Below are 20,425 nucleotides of genomic sequence, written 5' to 3'. Positions count from 1 at the left end.
TGCTGAATGATGCTTCATCCTACAGGTGGCTGTACAATGTTGCCCAAAGGAATTTTGAAGAACTGCAATTATATGCTGTGACTATTTTCTAGGCTTAGTAGTTGTTGTACTAAGCTTAGCTTACACTGGATGATGTTTTAACTGCTTAGGCTTACTGAGTTCTCAGATGTCTGGAATTTTGTTGTACAAGGTTTGATTTATTTAATTGATTGCCAAAGAGTTTCCAGTTTTCTATTCTTCAGTGGTACTGAATTCTGAGGAATTTTAAATTCTCTTTACCATTATACAAGGTGGTATGTAGTTTGCTTTTAGACAACGCTGCTTTGTTATGCTCTTGATTGATCTTCCTTATCAGGTATAATTCAGCTGTTTGTTGGGTTTCTTTCAAGTAACACCTTCACAGATTGCCTGAACAGTAAGCTTGGAACGCACAATGGAAATAGAACAGTGACACTGAAAGTGTAAAAAAAAATAATTTAAAAATGCTTTTTTGGGGTTGATTTTACAGAGAAGAAGTTACATTAAATGTGGTTTTGAAAGGAGAAGAGAGAGTGGTATTTCTTGTGTATGCTAACAGACTTTTGTCCTTTACAGGAGCAAACCTTGGCTCTGAGGAAAGAAGGGATAGGTGTTGTGTTAGATTCTGAGCTGCCTCATCTCATTGGCATTGATGATGATCTTCTGAGTACTGGTATCATCTTGTACCACTTGAAGGTAAATACATATCTGTGTTTCCATAGCCTTTTTATATGCCTTGTGATTTTTTCAGTAGACAAATGGAAGTATTAATTTGCTATCTAAATATAGTACTCATTACATTTCTCTGCTGTAGTAGGAAAAGCTCTTATGAGGTTGCAACTGATTCAGTTAAAATATCTGTTACTTTACTTTATAGGTTTATCCTGAAGGTTAACTGGTTAACCAGATATAGGTGTTTAATATTCCTACCAATGTGTATTGGTTTTTTGTTCATCTCATTGTAAAGCTTGCCTTGAAATCTAAATCTAGATTGTCTCAAAACTACAAAGATTGTTCTATGCTGGGCAGTTGAAAGCTGAATTTGCCAATAATGTTGCATAATAATGACTGTGAAAGCGTTCTAAAAATGCTACCTGATTATTTTTCAATGTATGTTTAAACATGTTTTGTTCAAATTACTCTAAGAAAATGAAAAGGTAACATATCTTTGTGAGGGAGGAAGGGCAATTGCAACTGAAAATAATGTATGTTTCTCTCTTAATTAGGAGGGCCAAACATATGTTGGCAGAGAAGATGCTGTGACAGAACAAGATATTGGTAGGGAATCTGGCATTTATGTATATTCTTTTTTCAGTTGTTTTTCCTGTTCTTCCTGTTTTTCCCATTCTAATATGTGAACAAATCTTCATACTTTTTTCCCCTTTTTCAGTTGGTTGTCTGTATGTTCTTGCATGTTTTAATTTTTAAAACATTTGAGAGCTGTATTATGTGGAATTTGCTTTGGAGAGCATGACTTCAAGAATAGCTGGTGGGCTTAAAATTTATTCATACAGTTGCTACTAATTTATTTCTTGCTTCCCTTGAAATAATATGCTGAAAAATACTATCCTTTTTAATACAGCACCTGTCACAGTTACTGCAAATTCTCTTAACCTTTACATAATGACAGTGTTGTTATACCTAAAGCAGTCTTTGGACTTTAGATTTGAGTTGAAGAATATTCTGGAATTTGGTAAAAAGGAGGTAGGCAGCTTCTACTGATTTTCTTATTTACTTCTTATCAAAGCAACTAATTGCCAGTCCTGTATTGTCCTGTTGCTTGAAGACAGTTTCATTAAATAAATATCATCCTTTAATTCTCAGGTGAGAGACTCAAGAGTCAAATAACTTAGTTTTTTATATTTTTGTGGGTCAAAAGATGCCTGGCTTAAAATTTTGATACTAATTTCATAAACCCAGCAAACTTGCATGGTTTTATGGTATTAAACGATACAGTAGAAGTAATAATACGTTAGTTGAAGAATTGACAGTAGCATAAATGATTGATAAAAGAACTGAATATCATAGAACATAAGAATCTTATTTCAGCTGTCTTCGTTAGTCAACAATCACAGATTAGATCCTATCTTTTCAGATATGAGCATGGTTGCTTTAAGGTCAAAAAAACTTTTCATTGTTTCCCAGAAACTGGTCAAAAAAACTTTGTCTCTATGAATACATAAATTCTACTTTCCTGTTTGGTATCAGAAGGAAAGAAGAATTTACTAATCTGGTGCTAAAACATAGAAGGAAAGATCATTACACCAAAAAAAGACCCAAGCATCCGAGCCCTTGGCCTCTTCCCACTACAGTAAAACAATAACATCAACATTTAAGGCATGTAGGATGTGATGAAGGAAGGAAAAAAACCTTGTCCAGAATAAAGAGAAAAGATACTGTCAAATTTGTGGTACAGTGGGTCCTAAATAAATTAATACCAGCATGCTAGCCTTACTAGTTATTAAGAGACTAATTATGTTATTTCTTTGTATTTAGTTCTTCATGGTCTTGACTTGGAAAGTGAGCATTGCATCTTTGAAAATCTCAACGGTACTGTGAATCTAATACCACTGAATGGAGCACAGTGTTCTGTGAATGGAATTCAGATTACAGAGGCCACACACCTAAACCAAGGTATTACCCAGTGTAATATCATTTTGGATACAGCATCTTCTTTTTTTTCTGGCAACAGCCCTGAAAAAAATCTGTGTGCATATAAAGAGATTATTGTTTAATTAGTTTTAATTCCATTCTTCTCATCTGCAGCTGAGAATGATCAGGAGAGCCATGAAGGTTTTGTTCTGTCAAAGAATTTGCCATGTGCTGAAAAGAAAGAGAATTCCTTAGTAATTTAATCCACTTTAAACTCTTCAGTATGAATTGATAGTTAGCATTTGATTTCATCCAAAGTTTATACATCAAATGAGCTCCATGCCAGATTGCTTAGGTTGCTGTGATATTAAGAAAAAGAATACTGGCCTCTGTAGGACTGAAATAATGTCAGAGACACCTCCTCCTGCTGCTCAAGCTTTGGGCCAGTCCTACTTAACACTTTTGCCAAATCCTCTTGCAGAGCAGGAGATTCAGCTGAGTATCTGTTTACTGCAGCTGAAGGGAGATGACAAAACAGGGGAGGCTAAAACTTATGGAGGAAGTTGAGAATTATAAATTTTATATAAATGCTTTAAAATCTGAAATGAAAAAGCAGCTGGGACAGTTGAAAACAAAGGTGCATTGTTTTGGCCTGGAAGGTACTTGCTATAAGAAGTAAGCTCATGAGTGCAGAAGCTTGGGATGTTGTGTCTTCCAAGAGCACGCAGAATATCTTCCCATTTAGCAATGGGCTGAAAACCTGTTGAGGAGTGAGGCTGTGACACAGCTCAGTTGTTGGTAAGAAGCTTTCAGAGCGAGCTTGCTCTAACAAGGGAGGTCTGTAGTGTTGGAACATGGAAAGTTTGTACCTTTCTGGTCTAGAGGAGGGATGTTGATTTTGTAAAAGATGTTTCCTAATGCAAAATGACGGATGTGTGCGCTTCTTCTGTTACAGATACTGGGGGAAATAAAATAAAGCCCAGCTCACTTTGTCTTTGGATAAATCCCACTGATAAATTGTTAGTAATAGAAGTATTGACAATAATGGCAAGTAACACCGTAAACAATAAGAATTGCACTTGCAATGACTCTTATAGAATCACAGAATGGTTTGGGTTGGAAGGGACCTTAAAGATCATCTAGTTCCAGGCAACCTGCCCTGAGCAGGGACACCTCCCACTAGATCAGGTTGCTCCAAGCCCCACCCAGCTTGGTCTTGAACACTTCCAGATCCTGCTGCATTTCAAAGGCAGTAAAGGTTTGATGTACCTTGAAAGAAAGTAGGAGTTTGTATGCTGTTTCCCTCTTCCAGGCATATGTACCAGCTTGATTTTTGTACTGTGAAGAGAGGAAACATGACTTTTTTTTCACCCACATTTCTGTCTAAATAAATTTGTAACTCAAAAGGAGGGGAAAAGATTGCTTGAGTTACTAAATTGTGAAAAACAGCTGCATAAGCTGACCTGTAACAGCTGGCTATGTTAACCAGACTTTGTCTGAAAGGTGGCACCTATGACATCAGGTGGGCAAAAATGGTGAAATAACTGTTTAACGACTTATGCACCATCCATTTACCCTAGCTGTGTTAGCATGTAGTTTCACAGCATGAAGTGCCAGCCTCCTTAAATATCTGCTTTAGGTAACACTGATTAACTGTTGATATATTTAAATGTTTCCGTTCATCATTAAGAACTGTTCATTTGAAAATGTGTTTTTAGACTGTCATGGAGTTTAAGTAAAACCTAAAAGAGGCATAGTAATTAATTGCCACTTCCTGCTCCAGATTACTTCCAGCATTTGTGAATTCTGGCTAATGTGGCCTTTTTGTGTACATTTAACTTACTAAAATATTTTTTTATTCTTAAGAACATATGGTAGGATTTCTAGAGGTAACTGAATTACTATTCGCAGTTAAGAGTTTGTCCTTTACCTTAAATTTATCCTCAGTTTAAAACAAGTTTTCAGTTTCTTAGACCAAACTGCCAACTCTTCTGTACTTAACCTGACCTCCCACTGTTTTTTTTATAGTTTGCTGATTAAAATAAAAAATAATTTAAAAATTAGAAAATGACTTTTAGAAGTTGGTAAGATCTTAATTATATATGCCTTTGTTTGCATAGTTCCAAAATACTGCTCTGTGTAGGTCAGAGATGCTTGATGACATTCAGCAGGCATTCTTTTATATATGTATGTATTTTTTTTCCTATGCACTCTGGTCATTTATATGTTGAAGTCAACCAGTTAAGTAGGGAGATCAGAGCTCCACAAATGATAAAGCCTTTTTTGTTTAGTTTTTGTTGTTATTCTTAGTACTATCAATGTATTTGACAAACCCTTTTTCTTTGCCATTTGACATTCAATGAGAATGAGAATTGTTGCCTACAGTAAATAAATGGAAATCAAACCCCATAGCAAATCCAGTTATGTTTCCAAGATGACATTTATACTGCACTTTCTGAATGAGAGCTGCTCTGTACAGCAACAGACAGGCTTGGTGCTTAGGATATATTTGACTACATGCTTTTGTCCAGACCTTTTTTTCCTAAGGAGGCTTTGATGTTGATGCTCACCAAAGTTTCTGCCAAATGGGAATTAAGTTTCTAGAGTTTTTCCCTAGTAACAGAATAATACAGAAATTATCATAGGATTCATAGAAGTACTAAAAGAGAAACCTAAGAGTTGTTCATATGATCTGTCATCTGACTGTCATGTACTTGCTGTTAAGCCTCTCCTGTTTTCTTTTAAATTCATTAAGTTAGGGGCACATTTATAGCTGTATTAATTCTGAAATTTTAACTAAAGTTTCTTCCACCTAGTAAAGTAGTAAAAAAAGCTTAAGTATTTTTATCTTCATTTGAAAGTAACTGAAGGAATTTTGTAGAAATCCCCACTGTCACAAAATCCCCCTCCAGGCAGTCAGCAAGAGTGGAACAGATAAATGTTTGGGACAACTGTGAGCATATGAAGCAGTGGTAGACTAAAAACAGTTTTAGCCCTTTCACTACAGCAGTCATGACTGTCAGGGATCCCCTTTAATCTGCTTACAGAAAAAGTACAGCCAGCACACTTCTTGAAGAGGTCAAAATGACCTGGCAATACAAACCTACATACAGATATCTGAAAGGTAATTCTTTTTAAGGTTAGGCTGAGATAAGCTGTTCTTATGGTCCAAGATTGAAGTATTGTGAAGACAGCAAGAAGCGATGTCATGACTATTATGCTTTTGATGTTTATTTCCCAAGGCCAGATGACCTTGCTTGGGTTGATACTCATAATTTAACTAGTTTTAAGAGGAGCATTCCTTACTAAGGACAGCATTTCATTCTCAGATGGTAAAAATTTGTTTGTAGTGACCAGTCTAAGTGCATTTTTTTTCATACTGTGGATGTAATGGAATCCTTTTTTAAAAATTCCTCACACAGACTGAGAGGTAAATGCTTGATTCTGTAATGGTTAACTTGGAAGACTTCCATGTTATGACAGTAGTGAGACATCACTAACAATATCCCTCTTATTATGAAAGTATTAATCTTGGTGCCATTGTCTTTAAAATATGGTAAGAATTGCCCAGAATCTCATTATTTGTGACTTGCACCTTAACTGATTAAATCAAATAATGGATGTGCACTGAACAATATGAATTATTCAATGGAAGAGAAAATAGCTATTGGGTAGACAAGTCTAATAATCTTGTTCTGAGTGATGATAAACTTCAGTGTTGTTCAACACAGACAGGAAAAGGATAAGTGAAGAGTACAAATTTTAAGGAGATCTGGAGCTTTCAGTGTAGGTGGATTAAAACCTGACTGTAATCAGTAGTGGATGGACAAGTTTGTTTTTAGTCACATTTATGGTTGTTCCCAATGTATCTGGTACCTCCTGGTGGCTTCCAGTCTCACTGTTTAAAAGTGCATTGAACAAATTAGGGCAACTGCTTCCTCTGCCTGTGTTTGTTCTTTAGCTAAACTTTATGAACATGACTGTATGTATAAACACATGTGGTAGCTTTATTTTGTGGTTGTTGTTTTTTTTTTATTTCAGAAGAGTAAGGAATAAACTATATACATCAGTTAGTGTAACTGTGTGCATTGTTACACACTTGGCTTGTCAAAATACATTTTCATTTTGCTCTTGCTTAATGGAAGTTTCTGCTTACGTATTGTCTGCCTGAAATATTGGTTGGCATTTTCAGGTATGATATGTTGTCAGTGAATGGTGTGTGCTTTTTTCTCATCAGGTGCTGTTATATTACTTGGAAGAACCAATATGTTTCGCTTTAACCACCCCAAAGAAGCTGCTAAGCTAAGGGAAAAAAGAAAGGTGAGGTTAAATAAGTGTTTGGAAAATTTAAACCTTTTCACAATTTTCTTGTTAATATAGTCCTACCTTGATTGTTGTAGAATACTTTTTAAAATTTGCTTCACATACGTTAGTTAAATGTTTTATTTCATGAAATATAGTAAGAGTTTGTAAGCACATCAGTATTTGCCTAATGTATTTATTTTATGGTCTGTTGTTAGAGTGGACTGCTGCCTTCCTTCAGCTTGTCTATGACAGATCTTTCAAAATCTTGTGAGAACCTGTCAGCAGTTATGCTTTATAATCCAGGGTGAGTATATTCTAAAATGCAGTTATTAAAGTTGCAGCCATTCTTTATTTTAGTTGTTTGAATGGTCCACATGGCACTAATAGAAAATATTTTGTTCTCAGGTTAATAGTATATGCTTTTTAAATGACGGGCCTCTGAATGAAGCCATAGCTTTTCAGAAAGGTTATTTGAACTAGTCCATGCCAGCAAATGGGACAGTGAGGAACTTTCCATCCTGCTTAAAACTTGTCTTCTCCTGGGATTTCTCTACTTCAATGCAAGACAAGTAACTGCACTGACAAACAACACTGAAAGAAGCACAAAGAAAGTTGTAGTAGCTGGAGTCTGGGAAACATTTGCATTATAACCAAGGCAGTTGAACACAATAATGACATGGCATATTATATGTTCATGCTTTTTTCAGAATTTCAAGTTAACTATTTTTCCTGTGAAAAATGCATTGTAAACTGAAAATTAAGGTTTCTTGACTTCGTATAACACCAATAGAAGCATAAAAAGGCTGGGAAATTAATGTCTTATGTTCTCACCTATAGAGCTCTTAGTAGGTAGCCAAGTTAGAATGTGGAGAACCATTTTATTATACAGTTACAATAATATAGGCTGCTATTGTGGGGAAGCTGTTTTTAATGTTTTTACCAGTGTTCTGGAAGTGACTTACAGAAAATTGATGGTTTTTTGTTGTTTTTTTTTTGTTTTTTTTAAAATAGCTAGTGCCTGTGTTTTGAATTGAGTGTGAGATGAGGCACTTTAACCATCTATGTTTTGAAAAATAGGCTCTAAATTGAATTTCAGGCTTGGATAGTGCAGCTCTATTCCCGAGTTTTACTGTGGGATTGCTCTTTATCCATTAGAACTTGGGAAGATTGGCCAAGTAATAACTTTAAGTTAAACAATGTCTTAAATACAGTGAATATATGTAATAACACTGCTTCAAATGTGATTGATACTCTCTTGCTACTGAACTACCTACAGAAATCTCAAGATAGTGAGGTAGTTGTTCATAAATTTGTCTTTTTTCAGAGATGAAAAAAAAGTCAAAAAAATATATGTATTTTTAAAATTTTCTTTAGCTTCTCAGATAGTTTGACCTAAAAACTTCTGGTGGCAGTTGGTAGTATTGTATTTTTTGTAGGCTGGGGAAAGTTCCCAGCTATTCTTTGTTACCTCTGGTTATTGATTAGCTACCATGGGCTTCCCCTCCCACCCCCAACTAATAATGTTACTCTGTTCCCATAGTGTTATGAATTATTGCATTATACTGCACAATGCTGACCTTGACTTTGCAGTCAGCATGGAGTAGGACAGATTGTTTCAGCATTGCCTCACTTCTAGTCTTTCAGGTTTGTCGTAAAATATAACGGCATGAGCAAGGCCCAGTTGAAGGTAGGCTGAAGAATGATTGCCTGCCCAAGGTGTTCATACTGTCTTCAGATAATGGCAGATTGTGTCTTATAGAAGAAAAAAAAAAAGAAAAGAAAAGAAAAATAAAAGTCTGGAGGGTTACTTGATTCTCTATGCTGGAGTAGATTACAGCAAATTCTTATTTTTCTTCTATATGTTTTGTAGAATATAGCTTCTTTTTTCCTGGTTGGTTCTTCAAACATCTTACCTTGCTTTCCTGGAAGTCACAGTATAAGTAACAAGATTATCAATGTATGCAGCAAAAAAAAAAAGAAAAGAAAAGAAAAATAAAAGTCTGGAGGGTTACTTGATTCTCTATGCTGGAGTAGATTACAGCAAATTCTTATTTTTCTTCTATATGTTTTGTAGAATATAGCTTCTTTTTTCCTGGTTGGTTCTTCAAACATCTTACCTTGCTTTCCTGGAAGTCACAGTATAAGTAACAAGATTATCAATGTATGCAGCAATTTATAGAAACACTACCACTTTTCCCCATCTAACATTTCTTGTAACTTCTATTTTCCTTTCTTGGGTGTGGCTGCGAGAGCACCAATGCTGTTGAAATTGAGGATAAGACTAGGTGAAATACTCTTCATATTCCTGAATGCTTTCATGCCTGCATTTTATTAGACTATAAACTATGAGCAGAGGGTTAATTATTGATATTCTCCTGCTAGTCTGCATTCAATTAATCTTTGTGAACTGGCTTGCTGGAATAGATATTTTGTCCTGCTTAATTTGTAAACTCAAGAAAGGATTATGCTTAGCGTTTACAGTACAGCAGAAATGCAGGTCTGCATGACTGTCACTTGTTTGTGAGTGATAAAACCTGGCTGAGGTTGTTCCATAGTCACCATTACATACACTTTCTTTTTTCTAAGCAAGGAAGCTCATGGTTGCATATTTGTAGTTAAAACTCATACCCCTATCTGTAGATGCTTTAACTATGTTTAAAACAATAAATGCCATATCTAGTAATACACATTACCCATGAAGTGCAGAGGTGGATGTTGTCCTAGAGCAATGATTTTTCAAAAAAATAATAATAAAAAAATCAAAATCAAAAACAAAACCCAGGACAAAAAATCCCTGAAATATTAGTTTTTACTGCTTTTATGAATGCTGCAAAGAGAAGGTAGGCTCTGAAGTTTGCACTGCAGTTTGACTGAGCCTTGGTCTTATAAATCAGTAAAGGAAAGCCTTGTCCATAATTGATGCATCTTTATGGACAGCAATTTGACAAGGGCAGCTTTTCAGCTTAGGCTATGGTTGCATGACAATTTAAAATTTGTTGATGCTAACTCCATTTTCTCTCTATTTCCTCCTTTGTGGCAGCACTGGGGTTTTTCTGATCATGTTGTGAGCTTGTCCCTAAGAGTTAATCCTGCAGGAAGCGTTACTTTAAGGGGAACAGGTGTCTGGGGTGAAGGCACGGTTGAAGAAAAGGATGTGTTCTGAATAAAGCAGGCCCCAAGCATTTAAGCTTCAGTAATAAGAAAAGCCAGTGGCATTGTATTTGTAAATGATAAATGGCTTTTAGAATGCTTGAGCTCTGTACTTCCAGCTAGGAATGCTGCTTAGCAGGTGCAGTGCTGCAGTGGTTATTCTTCTCAGTGGTGACTGTCTTTTCAGCCTGGGTAAAACATTCAATAAATCTCATCTCTGGGTATCAAAGGCACCCAAAGCATTAGGTAGGGGTGAGAATCTTGCTTCCTGGAAAAGTGCAGATGGAAAAAATGTCCTACATTAAATCAGGCATGTAATGTATTTATTCATTTATTTAAGTTGGGAGCAATGTAGAACGTGGTCCTTTGGTATGACTCTTTATACAAGTTTCTCATACCATAATGATACACTGCCCATGAGCAGTGTAGATGTTGATTCAGTAGCTGACCATCTGGGGGTTTTGTGTGTGACTTTTGTAGCCGACTAGCATTCTGTTTGTTGTTAAAGTAGTGTTTTCAACACCACTTTTTCTTCCAGTTTTCAGTATTGGTAATATAAAGGCTGGCAGCTAAATTTCCAATTTGTAGGTTGTAATAAACAACTGGTAAGATCTAGTATGTTTAGCAATCAATGGCAGAAGTGCCTGGGGGATATTTATGTTCAGTGGTTATGAAAGCAGATAAATGATGTGTCTTGTGTACTGTATCTGTATCTTTCCCATGTGAAAATCAGTGTTATCTTTAATTGTGTTTTCAGATGGGTGGCCTTCGTGAGGGATTTTTGTTGTGTGTGGGCTTTTTCTTTGGCTGTTGGTTTCCCATATGTGGAGATAGTTGCATAAAATTTTGGCTTAACATATAAAATTCTTTGTTCTACTTGTTCCCAGTCTTTGTTTTTAATCTGGTGTCATGCAACACTGCTTCAGATAATAAGCTTTGGATAAAATAGAATTTTGCACATAGATTTATGCTGAAGATTTCATTTGTAGACCTTTTGTAAACTACATTATACTGTAACTCTAAACCCACTCATGAGAAACCTTGATCTCGTCATGGATTTAGCTTGGGTTTTTTGTTTTGTGTTTTTCAAATTAATCTCGTAAATTGGGCTGCTGAGCAGCATTGTAACATCTTTGTAGTTCTGCCAGTACTCAGTCTTTCCTAATAGATGTAATACCAGATCTCACTTTTGTGCTGTGTAAATTAAGCTATTGTAGTACTGTGCTAGTAGAACTGACTTCCTTTCTCAGCAGCTTATCTACATTGTTCTTATCAGCAGATATGCCACGTTTTCCAGGAAAATGGTGTCTATTTAATATGGCACTGATCAGATTAGGTTCCTTTGTGGTAGATCTACAAAAGAAGAAAGAGTAGATTCTAGTCTTTAATATCTGTGTGTTTCTTTTTTAATTTCAAACTAATATTTTCCCCTTTTCACTGAAGTGCTCACATTAATACAGGGAGTAGAGGTTATGTGAAAAAGATTTTTTTTTTATTACAGATACACTAAACCGGAAAACATCACGTTTGTATTTGTGCTTTGTAAAGCTGGCAGAGATTTGTTAGAGCCAGTGATTTTTAATTTTTAATTTTTATTTTTATTTTTTTTCCTCAGGGTTTTTTTTTGCTAGTTAAAGAAACAAGTTTCTGCAGTCATTGACAGCAGATCTCCCTCCCCAGATTCTCTCCTGTCCTAAGTTCATAACCTGTTTTAAGCAAATGCTGCTCAGGTAATGGTTTCAAAAGTGCTGAATTTCTAAATGTATAGAGAAAATAAGCAGCCAGCTAAGACAGACAGGCATCATTATTACTCCTGCAGAAATAAGGGCTGCAACATGAGCACCTTTGATAAAGAACAGAGGCATTGTGAGTAACCGCATCATAGGAGAGCCTTCAGTAGAGCTTGCACCTACTTAGGCACCACTGAAGCTAAGTAGCAGCAAAACACCAGACAGCATTACCCTCCACTTCATAGGGGCATTTCCTTATTTATAATGCATTAAACCTGCATTTTTTAAAAAGAGCTCAGAGTAACATATGGAAGCTGTTGATTGGGGTGTTGATGGTGATCCATATGTGGCTTTGGGAAACAGCCATTTTCACTGCAGAAGAACCACTTCTGCATAGTTCATTCCTCCTTCCTGAACAACCTTTTGAGCACTACCAGCTTCATTTCAGTGTAAAGCAAAGCTGATTGTTGTGACACCACTGTTGAAGGCATTAGAGATACTTCATCAAAGAGAAAAACAGAGTTTTCTCTACTGACCTTCTTTTATATCAGACTAGTTGCTATGTTGGCTCATTTTCCATGTGTCAGATCTCAGTCAAAAGCTAGTTAAGATTTTAATGCATATATAAAAATGTTTGCCAAATTATGTGTTTTATAGGACAGTCAAAATATCAAAAGGTTTTTGCTCTGGGTTTTGCACATTATGTTAACTTATCTGAAACATTCTGCTTCATTATGGCTTAACCAGGCACGGGAATACTTGTAAATCATCTTTGCCAGCTGTCTGAGCAAAGATGGTCTGCATCTGACAGCACCCAACGGGTGTCTTGCGTTTCCATAAACCACAGCTATATCCCCTGGGATCTGTATTACTTTGGACTGAAGTAATGAGATAGTGCCCATCCTAGACATAGTCTTAATGAAAATGTAAAGGGACTTTTGGTGGAACATTTACATGAAGGCTCTGGATGTCTGGAGTTGTGTTAAAAAAAAAAATACATCTGTTTGCTGATCTCTTAGGTGTTGTAGAGTTATTTTTTTTTAAATTAATTTGTGAGAAATAAGGAAAAATGCAATATGTTAAACTAGTCTTTCTCCAGTATTTCAGTAGTTTAAAAAATACTTCTTGAGCCTGTAGGAATCAAACTTCATTCAAACTACTTCATAAACATTAGATTATTGGTGTATTTTTTGCACATATCCAAGGGCAATTCCTTTTTGTCACAGGCATTTGTATTAATTTAGAAAGAAATATTAAATGTATCTTATTTTTAAAAAACCTTGTCTGTGTAATTGTGGTCATAAACTGGAGTTCCTCATACTTGAAGGTAATTTGTGGTGCAGTCTTGGATTTTCTTCACTGCTTATGAACTACCTCACTAACCTGCAACCCTATTAAGCAGTAACAGGCCTGAAATAACTGCATATTTGTGTATTTGGTTGAATATTTCAGTTCACATATAGTTTCTCTACACTTTAAAATGCATAGAAAAATTTATTTACAAGAATTGTCTTAAAAAACACAAGTCTTTAAAAGGCAATTAAAATAAATTAGGTACAACTGTAATAAGAGCTGTTGTTTAAAACAGCATTAAATACTCTCCTGTAATTATTCAGAACTGTAGCAAATTAAACACATTCTCAAAATAGTTTGGATAAATGAGTTTGTACTTGAATGTTTCCAGGAATTTGAGGGTTTTTTAACCCCACTGCTTACATCATGGCAATGTGGTTGGGTTTTCTTTTTGGGAGGAAAAGGAAGAACTACAGTCATGCCAAAGCATACTCTTACATCTTTCCTTTCTCGGAAGCGGCCAAGTTAATAAACCATAGGATAATGAGCATTGATTAACTATCGTTGGCAGTTGAAAATCATATTTAGAAAGAACAGTTATTTAATTTTTTCTGAATAGTAATGTGATGAATGTTCTATGAATCTAACCTCTAATAAAACAAACTGTTGTTGACATTAAAATATTCTGAACCGCTAATATGTGTTTTCTATCAATTCCTTTCTCATTTGATCGCTCTGTTTCCCCTGCCTCCCATGGCAGTCTTTTCCCTGTAAAAGGACCGATCTGTCTAAGGTAGAGAAATTCAATTTCTATGTATTGATTGCCACGTTCACATGTAGTTAACTTGCAGAGGCTATGCTAATAATTTATCTGTCTTGTTTAACTTTTCTTTTTAAATAGCTGTTTTTTTCCCCAGAAATTAATTTACTTTTCTGTTTGTGCTTGCGTCAGACAGCATGATGTCTAATTTGTCACTCTAATGAAGGAAATTTTTTCTGTTATTGTAGCAAATAGTTTTATAAAACTTTTTTTATTTGTGCCATTGTTACAGTCTTCTAAACAGACACTGAATTGCATTGCATCTTCCTGTTCTTTTGTGATACTGGGAAATAACATTTTTTACTGTTTTCCTTTTTTTAAATCAGGCTAGAGTTTGAGAGGCAGCAACGAGAGGAGCTTGAAAAATTAGAAAGTAAAAGGTAACATTATTTTCTGTGGTCTTTACATGTGTGTATATAGATACATGTTGTAGACTTAAATCATTAATTTGGAAGCACAGTGTTACTCAGCAAGCAGAGGATCCTGATATAAATGGTTTTATTTTGTCTTGTCTTTTATTAATATTTTGGTTATTTTCTTGATTGAGAACAGATAGACAACCTGAATTGTAGCTAACTGATATTTAGCAAGGAAAATTCCAAACACAAACTTATGAGGAGTATAGATTATACAAATGTAATATATAACTCCCACTTTTAATTTTCATGGTGTTATTTTAAAAGATGGCAAAATATATTCTTTGTTCTTTTCTATGGTTTAGTTGCCTTTGGGCTGAGTCTTGATTTGAAAAACTCACATTGTAAACTCTGCTTGTTAACATGTGGTGCTGGTCTGGGTCTACCAGTCATACTCAGCATTATTTTGAAATCAGTTAGAGATACAGAAGAACGTATTGTTGCCAGCTGACAAACTGAGCTGACTGTTCTAGCTCATCATACCTGCTAAGATTTTAGAAGTAATCTCTCTCATGTTGTTGTAGATCACCACATTGATTTGATTCATAAGCTGAGACACACCTTCTGCCTTCTCAGCTTTAGACTGCTTGCTCCATTTTGAAAGAGCTGTTTATATAGGTAGACTAAGCTAAGTAAATGCAGAAAAACCCTGAAACTCTGAAGCATTAAAAGATAGATGCTATTCAGAAAGTGATGCAACAGGACCCTTGATACTTATCCTCTTTGTTAGGCTAATTGATAGGATTTGAATTCAGATTGTGCTGAATTTGCTTTGCTTGTGCTTTAATGGATCTGACTTCAACTTCCTGCATAGTACCAACTGCCTTGCAGGTTGTTTCTATGTGTGTTCAAGCAATTGTATTATGGGGATAGTGCTGATCTTCAAGTCTCAGTCTGTCTTCATTTGGAATCCCCTAGAACCTCCAAAAGAGACATTGCCCAGGAAGTAATAATTTGTCTTAAAGTAATTTGTCTCTCAAATACATTTGTTCCTAAGCTTGTAATCCTGTTTGTCAATAATTCAGTTGGGTTCACCTAAAGAGGAGACATAGTTGTAATTCATCTATTAACTTCACTTTGGTGAGGCAAATATCTAATCAGGTCCTTTTATACAATTTTGTTTATATATGAATGTATGTATACAGAAGAATATCTATATATTATTTACTCTTCACTGTGTGCACTGATGTGTTCTATAAATATTTTTATTTGATTTCACAGAACCAATACAGCCTAATTTTCTACTAAAATAAATTATAAATAACACGCCTTCCTATATTTGAATATATCAACAGTATTTTATGTTGAAATAAACTATATTCGTCTCTTTACCATTTGACTTATGCATTGAGTGACTTCCAGGCAATGTAAGGTCTTAATATTGTGGAAAAAAAATTAAAAAAAAATTAAAAATTTAAAAGAGAAACCATTACACATGCTACAGAATTCTTGTCCAGACCTTTTAAAATTCTTGTCCAGACCTTTTAAAATTCTTGTCCAGACCTTTTAAAATTCTTGTCCAGACCTTTTAAAATTCTTGTCCAGACCTTTTAGAATTCTTGTCCAGACCTTTTAAAATTCTTGTCCAGACCTTTTAAAATTCTTGTCCAGACCTTTTAAAATTCTTGTCCAGACCTTTTAAAATTCTTGTCCAGACCTTTTAAAATTCTTGTCCAGACCTTTTAAAATTCTCAGGGATATGGTGTCTTTTGAAAAACAAATAAACAAACAAAAAAAAACCAAACCAAAAAAACCCACCAAAAATGTTTGAAATATTGCATGTACATTTTTTACTGTAGGAAACAAATAGAAGAGATGGAAGAAAAACAAAGATCTGACAAAGCAGAACTTGTAAGAATGCAGCAAGAAGTAGAGTCACAGCGCAAAGAAACAGAAATAGTACAGCTGCAAATTCGAAAACAAGAAGAGAGCCTGAAACGGAAAAGTGTTCACATTGAGAGCAGGTTAAAGGATTTGCTGGCTGAGAAAGAAAAATTTGAAGAAGAGAGATTACGGGAACAACAGGAGATAGAGCTTCAAAAAAAGAAACAGCAGGAAGAAATTTTTGCCCGAGTCAAAGAGGAGTTGCAGCGACTACAAGAACTTAATCATAACGAAAAAGCAGAGAAAATGCAGATTTTCCGTGAGCTAGAAAAACTTAAAAAGGAAAAAGATGAACAGTATGTTAAGCTGGAATTGGAAAAAAAGAGACTTGAAGAACAAGAAAGGGAGCAGGTGATGCTGGTGGGTCATTTGGAAGAACAGCTTCGAGAGAAACAGGTCATGATAGAGCTCCTGAAGAGAGGGGACGTACAAAGAGTTGAAGAAGAGAAAAGAGATCTTGAAGATATTCGGGAATCTTTTTTGAAAGTCAAGGAAGCCCGATCTGAAGGTGATGAAAACAGTGAAGAGTTAGAAAAAGCTCAGCTTGATTTTGTAGAGTTTAAAAAGAAACAGCTGGAACAGTTGACTATTTTGGAAAAAGATGTAGTTCAACAAATGGATCACCTAGAAAAGGAAATAGCTGATGAAGAAATAGCTCTGGAACAGTTAAAATTTGCACATGAAGAACATTTAAAAGTCAAGAAAGATGATGAAAACTTTATGGATGCTGTACTCAAGGTTGAAGAAGTTGATGAGATAAAGTCAGCAGAGTACAGTCTCCAATCTAAAGTACGCCAACTTGAGTACCTGAAGAGTAATAATTTGCCAGCTCTGCTGGAAGAAAAACAAAGGGCTTCTGAAGTCCTCGATAGGGGCTTGTTGGGTTTGGATAATACTCTCTATCAAATAGAGAAAGAAATAGAAGAAAAAGAAGAGCAGCTTGCCCAGTATAGAGCTAGCACAAATCAGCTGCAGCAGCTACAAGAAACCTTTGAATTCACAGCCAATGTAGCTCGTCAGGAAGAAAAGGTTCGGAAAAAGGAAAAAGAAATCCTTGAATCAAGGGAAAAACAGCAGAGGGAGGCACTGGAGCAAGCTGTTGCTAAGTTAGAAAGGAGGCACTCTGCTTTGCAACGTCGTTCAACAATAGACTTAGAAATTGAAGAGCAGAAACAGAAGCTTGCCACCTTGAACAACAGCTGTGATGAACAGGCAGGTCTGCAGGCTAGTCTGGAGGCTGAGCAGAAAGCCCTTGAACAAGACAGAGAACGGTAAGTGTGGTGGTAGCTTCCATCTATTAGAATCTGTCTCTAAAAACGTGAATCGCTTTATACCTGAGATGTTGAGACAGCAACTTGTTCTGTGTCCCAGTATTTAGGTTTCTTGATGAGTTTCAAGTAGTTTACCTAGAACTGAAACTGTATTGCTGCTCCCATCCTCAGCAGTTTAGTATTTCCATTAGCCATCACAATACTTTAACTGTTTTACCTGTTTAGAAAGCTTTGCCAACCTTATGGCCTGCTGTTAGAAAAATGTGTATGGTCTGACAGCTTTTTTTCTCTTAAATTATTAATGTATAACATTTTGTTTCTTTATTAGTAACGAACTAGGTGTTTGTTCAAGATTTGGAGATGTAGTTACAGTAGACTGCCTGCTTTCCCTTTCAACTGATAATGTACTTAAACTATTCAAGTATTCAGACTAAACAATGGTAATGTTTGATTTTTTGATACTGGTTTCAGACCTAAGTAAAGTAGACTAGCCATATATCTATGAAAATTTCGTGGTGTTTTTTAAGGTTATTGGAAAATATACGGAGGCTATAGAACAGCTGTGTTGACAAACCGTTTTAGATATAGAAGCAATGTCATCAGTTATACACATGATATCTGGTAGCATGACATTCAGCCTAAGTGTGGGAGGCTCAGAGAAAAGGGAATAAGGTAAGGAAGGATCTTTCTATGTGAAAGAAATATTTTATTTTTGACCAGACATAAATCCACTGGGATTAGTGCATTTAATCTATGCATTATGTAAAAAGGACAGAATTGCCATTTTTAAATGTGCTATCTGATTTGCAACTACTAGAGCTTTAAAACCTGTGATTACTGGTGAAACAATGAAGTGTTTTTTTCTTGAGGTAGCATTTGTAATTATTTTTTTTTTACTGTTCTACTAATATCTGACTCTTCTTTCAAAAGCCCTTCAGAGACATCCCTGATTAGAAAAAAAAATCTAAAAAAACCCCCCACAAAACTTGCCTGTAGCCAAATTGAAGATCTCTTCTGTGTCCCTTTTAAACCATTATCAAAAAATAATTGTTCCTTTCTACACCATGTGTAGAGGTCACATTTTAGCATTGAACAAAATGTTCTATGTTCAGCATTTCAACACTGTTGAATCTCGTTTTCTTTACTATCTCACTTGATTAAAGTCAGCTATAAACAACTGGAGGTTCCGCTAAAACGGACAGCTCAGCTGGCCCTCAAGTGGTTTCTGGATTGTGTGATAAGTGAAACAAATGTCTTAGCTACAAAACTGAGGTTTCAGAAAGATAGCAAGAAAGGGAAAAGGTCACTTTTTGTTTGGTTGTTTTTTTCTCCCCTTTTTTTTTCTCGTTTACTTAAAGGTCCTCTTGCACAAACTCAATAAAATATTGAAGTCTTTCAGTGGTTTGCCCAGGGGCCTGACTAATTCAATTCAGAATGCTTTTATGAATGTTGAGGCAGAAGAAAATCTTAAGATACATGATAGATAGTATGTTAAATGTTTCAGGCTAATTCATTGCTGTTGTGTTTGAGTTTACATTTCACAGTATGCAATGTCTTGGGTGCTGTAGTAAGCATATGAATTATATATGTTTCTTAATTGGTCTCTAGATGTGTGATGCACTAATTATGTGATGATGTTCTTAGGTTCATATCAAAGTGTTTTAATGCGATATTAATTTGAAATGCTCTATGACTGAAATTTTGTCATAACTGGATAGATAAAATCTTATTTTCCAGTTTGAATAATACGTTAGCTCAAATTTTTTCACCTAGAGGGATGACCCACAAAATGATACTTTGAAGTTAGCTTATACTGGAATAAAGCATACATGTTTTGTCTTCAGTGGCAGAGATTTGTGGCAATAGAGTAAACATAAAGCAACTTTAGAGTAATCTTTGCAACAAGGGGTGTATCACTTAAAAGTGGCAAGATGCTGTTTAGTGCAGTCTCTGGTGGGTACATCACACAGCTGGGTAAGTTTATTGCCAGAGGAAGTAATTTCTTTTTGTAGTAGGATGTTTACAAATCAAGAGATAAGCATTTGTCCTTTAATATAATTCTGATTTTTGTGGTTACATTGGTTTTCCATAGATGCAAATGCTCTCCCATATCCATCTCCCATCCACTTTCCCTGCAGATGCACAATTGTTCTTGCTGCTAATAAAAAAAAAGCAGCTTCTGGCAGTGCTGCAAAAAACTACCCTAAAAGTAAAATAACAATTCAGCCTCCTTTACTGCAGTCTAAGCCTCAGCATTTGTCATCTCTTTAATTATCTGTTTTAACCTCCCAGATAGAATGAAGTAGTTGTATCATTGTACTTCAATTTAGATATATGCAGTTGTAGGATAAGTGGTAGAACTCCAAATTTGCATATTTTGCGTTATGACCTTTTTCTTTATTCTTTCGTTTTCAAGTAACCTCTATAAAAACAATTACTTGTAGAAAGAAAAAGTTGTAATGGAAATGGGGAGGAAGTGGAAAATATGTTCCGCGTATTACTTTGTTATCGTATAGTTTAATTTGAGTGATAAATATTCCAGGAAGTGCTTCTTATTTTATGTGAGACACCTCAGACATTTTCAGTCAAAAATACTGTATCAAATATTATGTATTCTATGCAAAAAGTCTGGCTGGTATGCAGTTAATTTGTTTTTAAAAAACTGAGGAATTTTCCATTTCAAAAGGTGATTTTTTAGGGATATTTAATATAAATACTACATATTTTATTTTCTAAAATACAGAAAATATTCTAAAATAGGTATATAAAATGTACCTATGTATAATATTTACATAAGTAATCTGTATAGACAAAAGGAGAGACTAGAAAATAAGACTTATATGTATAGTACACAGTTTAAAGGTTTTCTTACAGATATATTTTGCTGCATCATTGTTGTAAGTTGTCTTTTTTTTTTTGAATTGTACTGGTATTTGGGATTTTTAG

General features: G+C 35.2%; 1 protein-coding gene across 1 annotated transcript in view; it reads left to right on the top strand.

Moving 5' to 3' along the window:
• The window catches only part of KIF16B (kinesin family member 16B), a 131,375-nt gene that overhangs the window by 51,024 nt on the left and 59,926 nt on the right, over positions 1 to 20,425 (top strand). Inside the window, exons 12-19 of the mRNA XM_010000183.1 lie at positions 595 to 714; positions 1,245 to 1,296; positions 2,515 to 2,652; positions 6,848 to 6,930; positions 7,131 to 7,219; positions 13,849 to 13,881; positions 14,235 to 14,288; positions 16,124 to 17,479. Of these exons, the coding sequence (XP_009998485.1) occupies positions 595 to 714; positions 1,245 to 1,296; positions 2,515 to 2,652; positions 6,848 to 6,930; positions 7,131 to 7,219; positions 13,849 to 13,881; positions 14,235 to 14,288; positions 16,124 to 17,479 (1,925 nt within the window). The remainder of the gene's footprint in view (positions 1 to 594; positions 715 to 1,244; positions 1,297 to 2,514; positions 2,653 to 6,847; positions 6,931 to 7,130; positions 7,220 to 13,848; positions 13,882 to 14,234; positions 14,289 to 16,123; positions 17,480 to 20,425) is intronic.

The sequence above is a fragment of the Chaetura pelagica genome, unplaced genomic scaffold, assembly GCF_000747805.2.
Source record: "Chaetura pelagica isolate M959 unplaced genomic scaffold, ChaPel_1.0 scaffold336, whole genome shotgun sequence".
NCBI classification, from domain to species: Eukaryota; Metazoa; Chordata; class Aves; order Apodiformes; family Apodidae; genus Chaetura; species Chaetura pelagica.
This window is presented reverse-complemented; position numbering and strand designations above follow the sequence as displayed.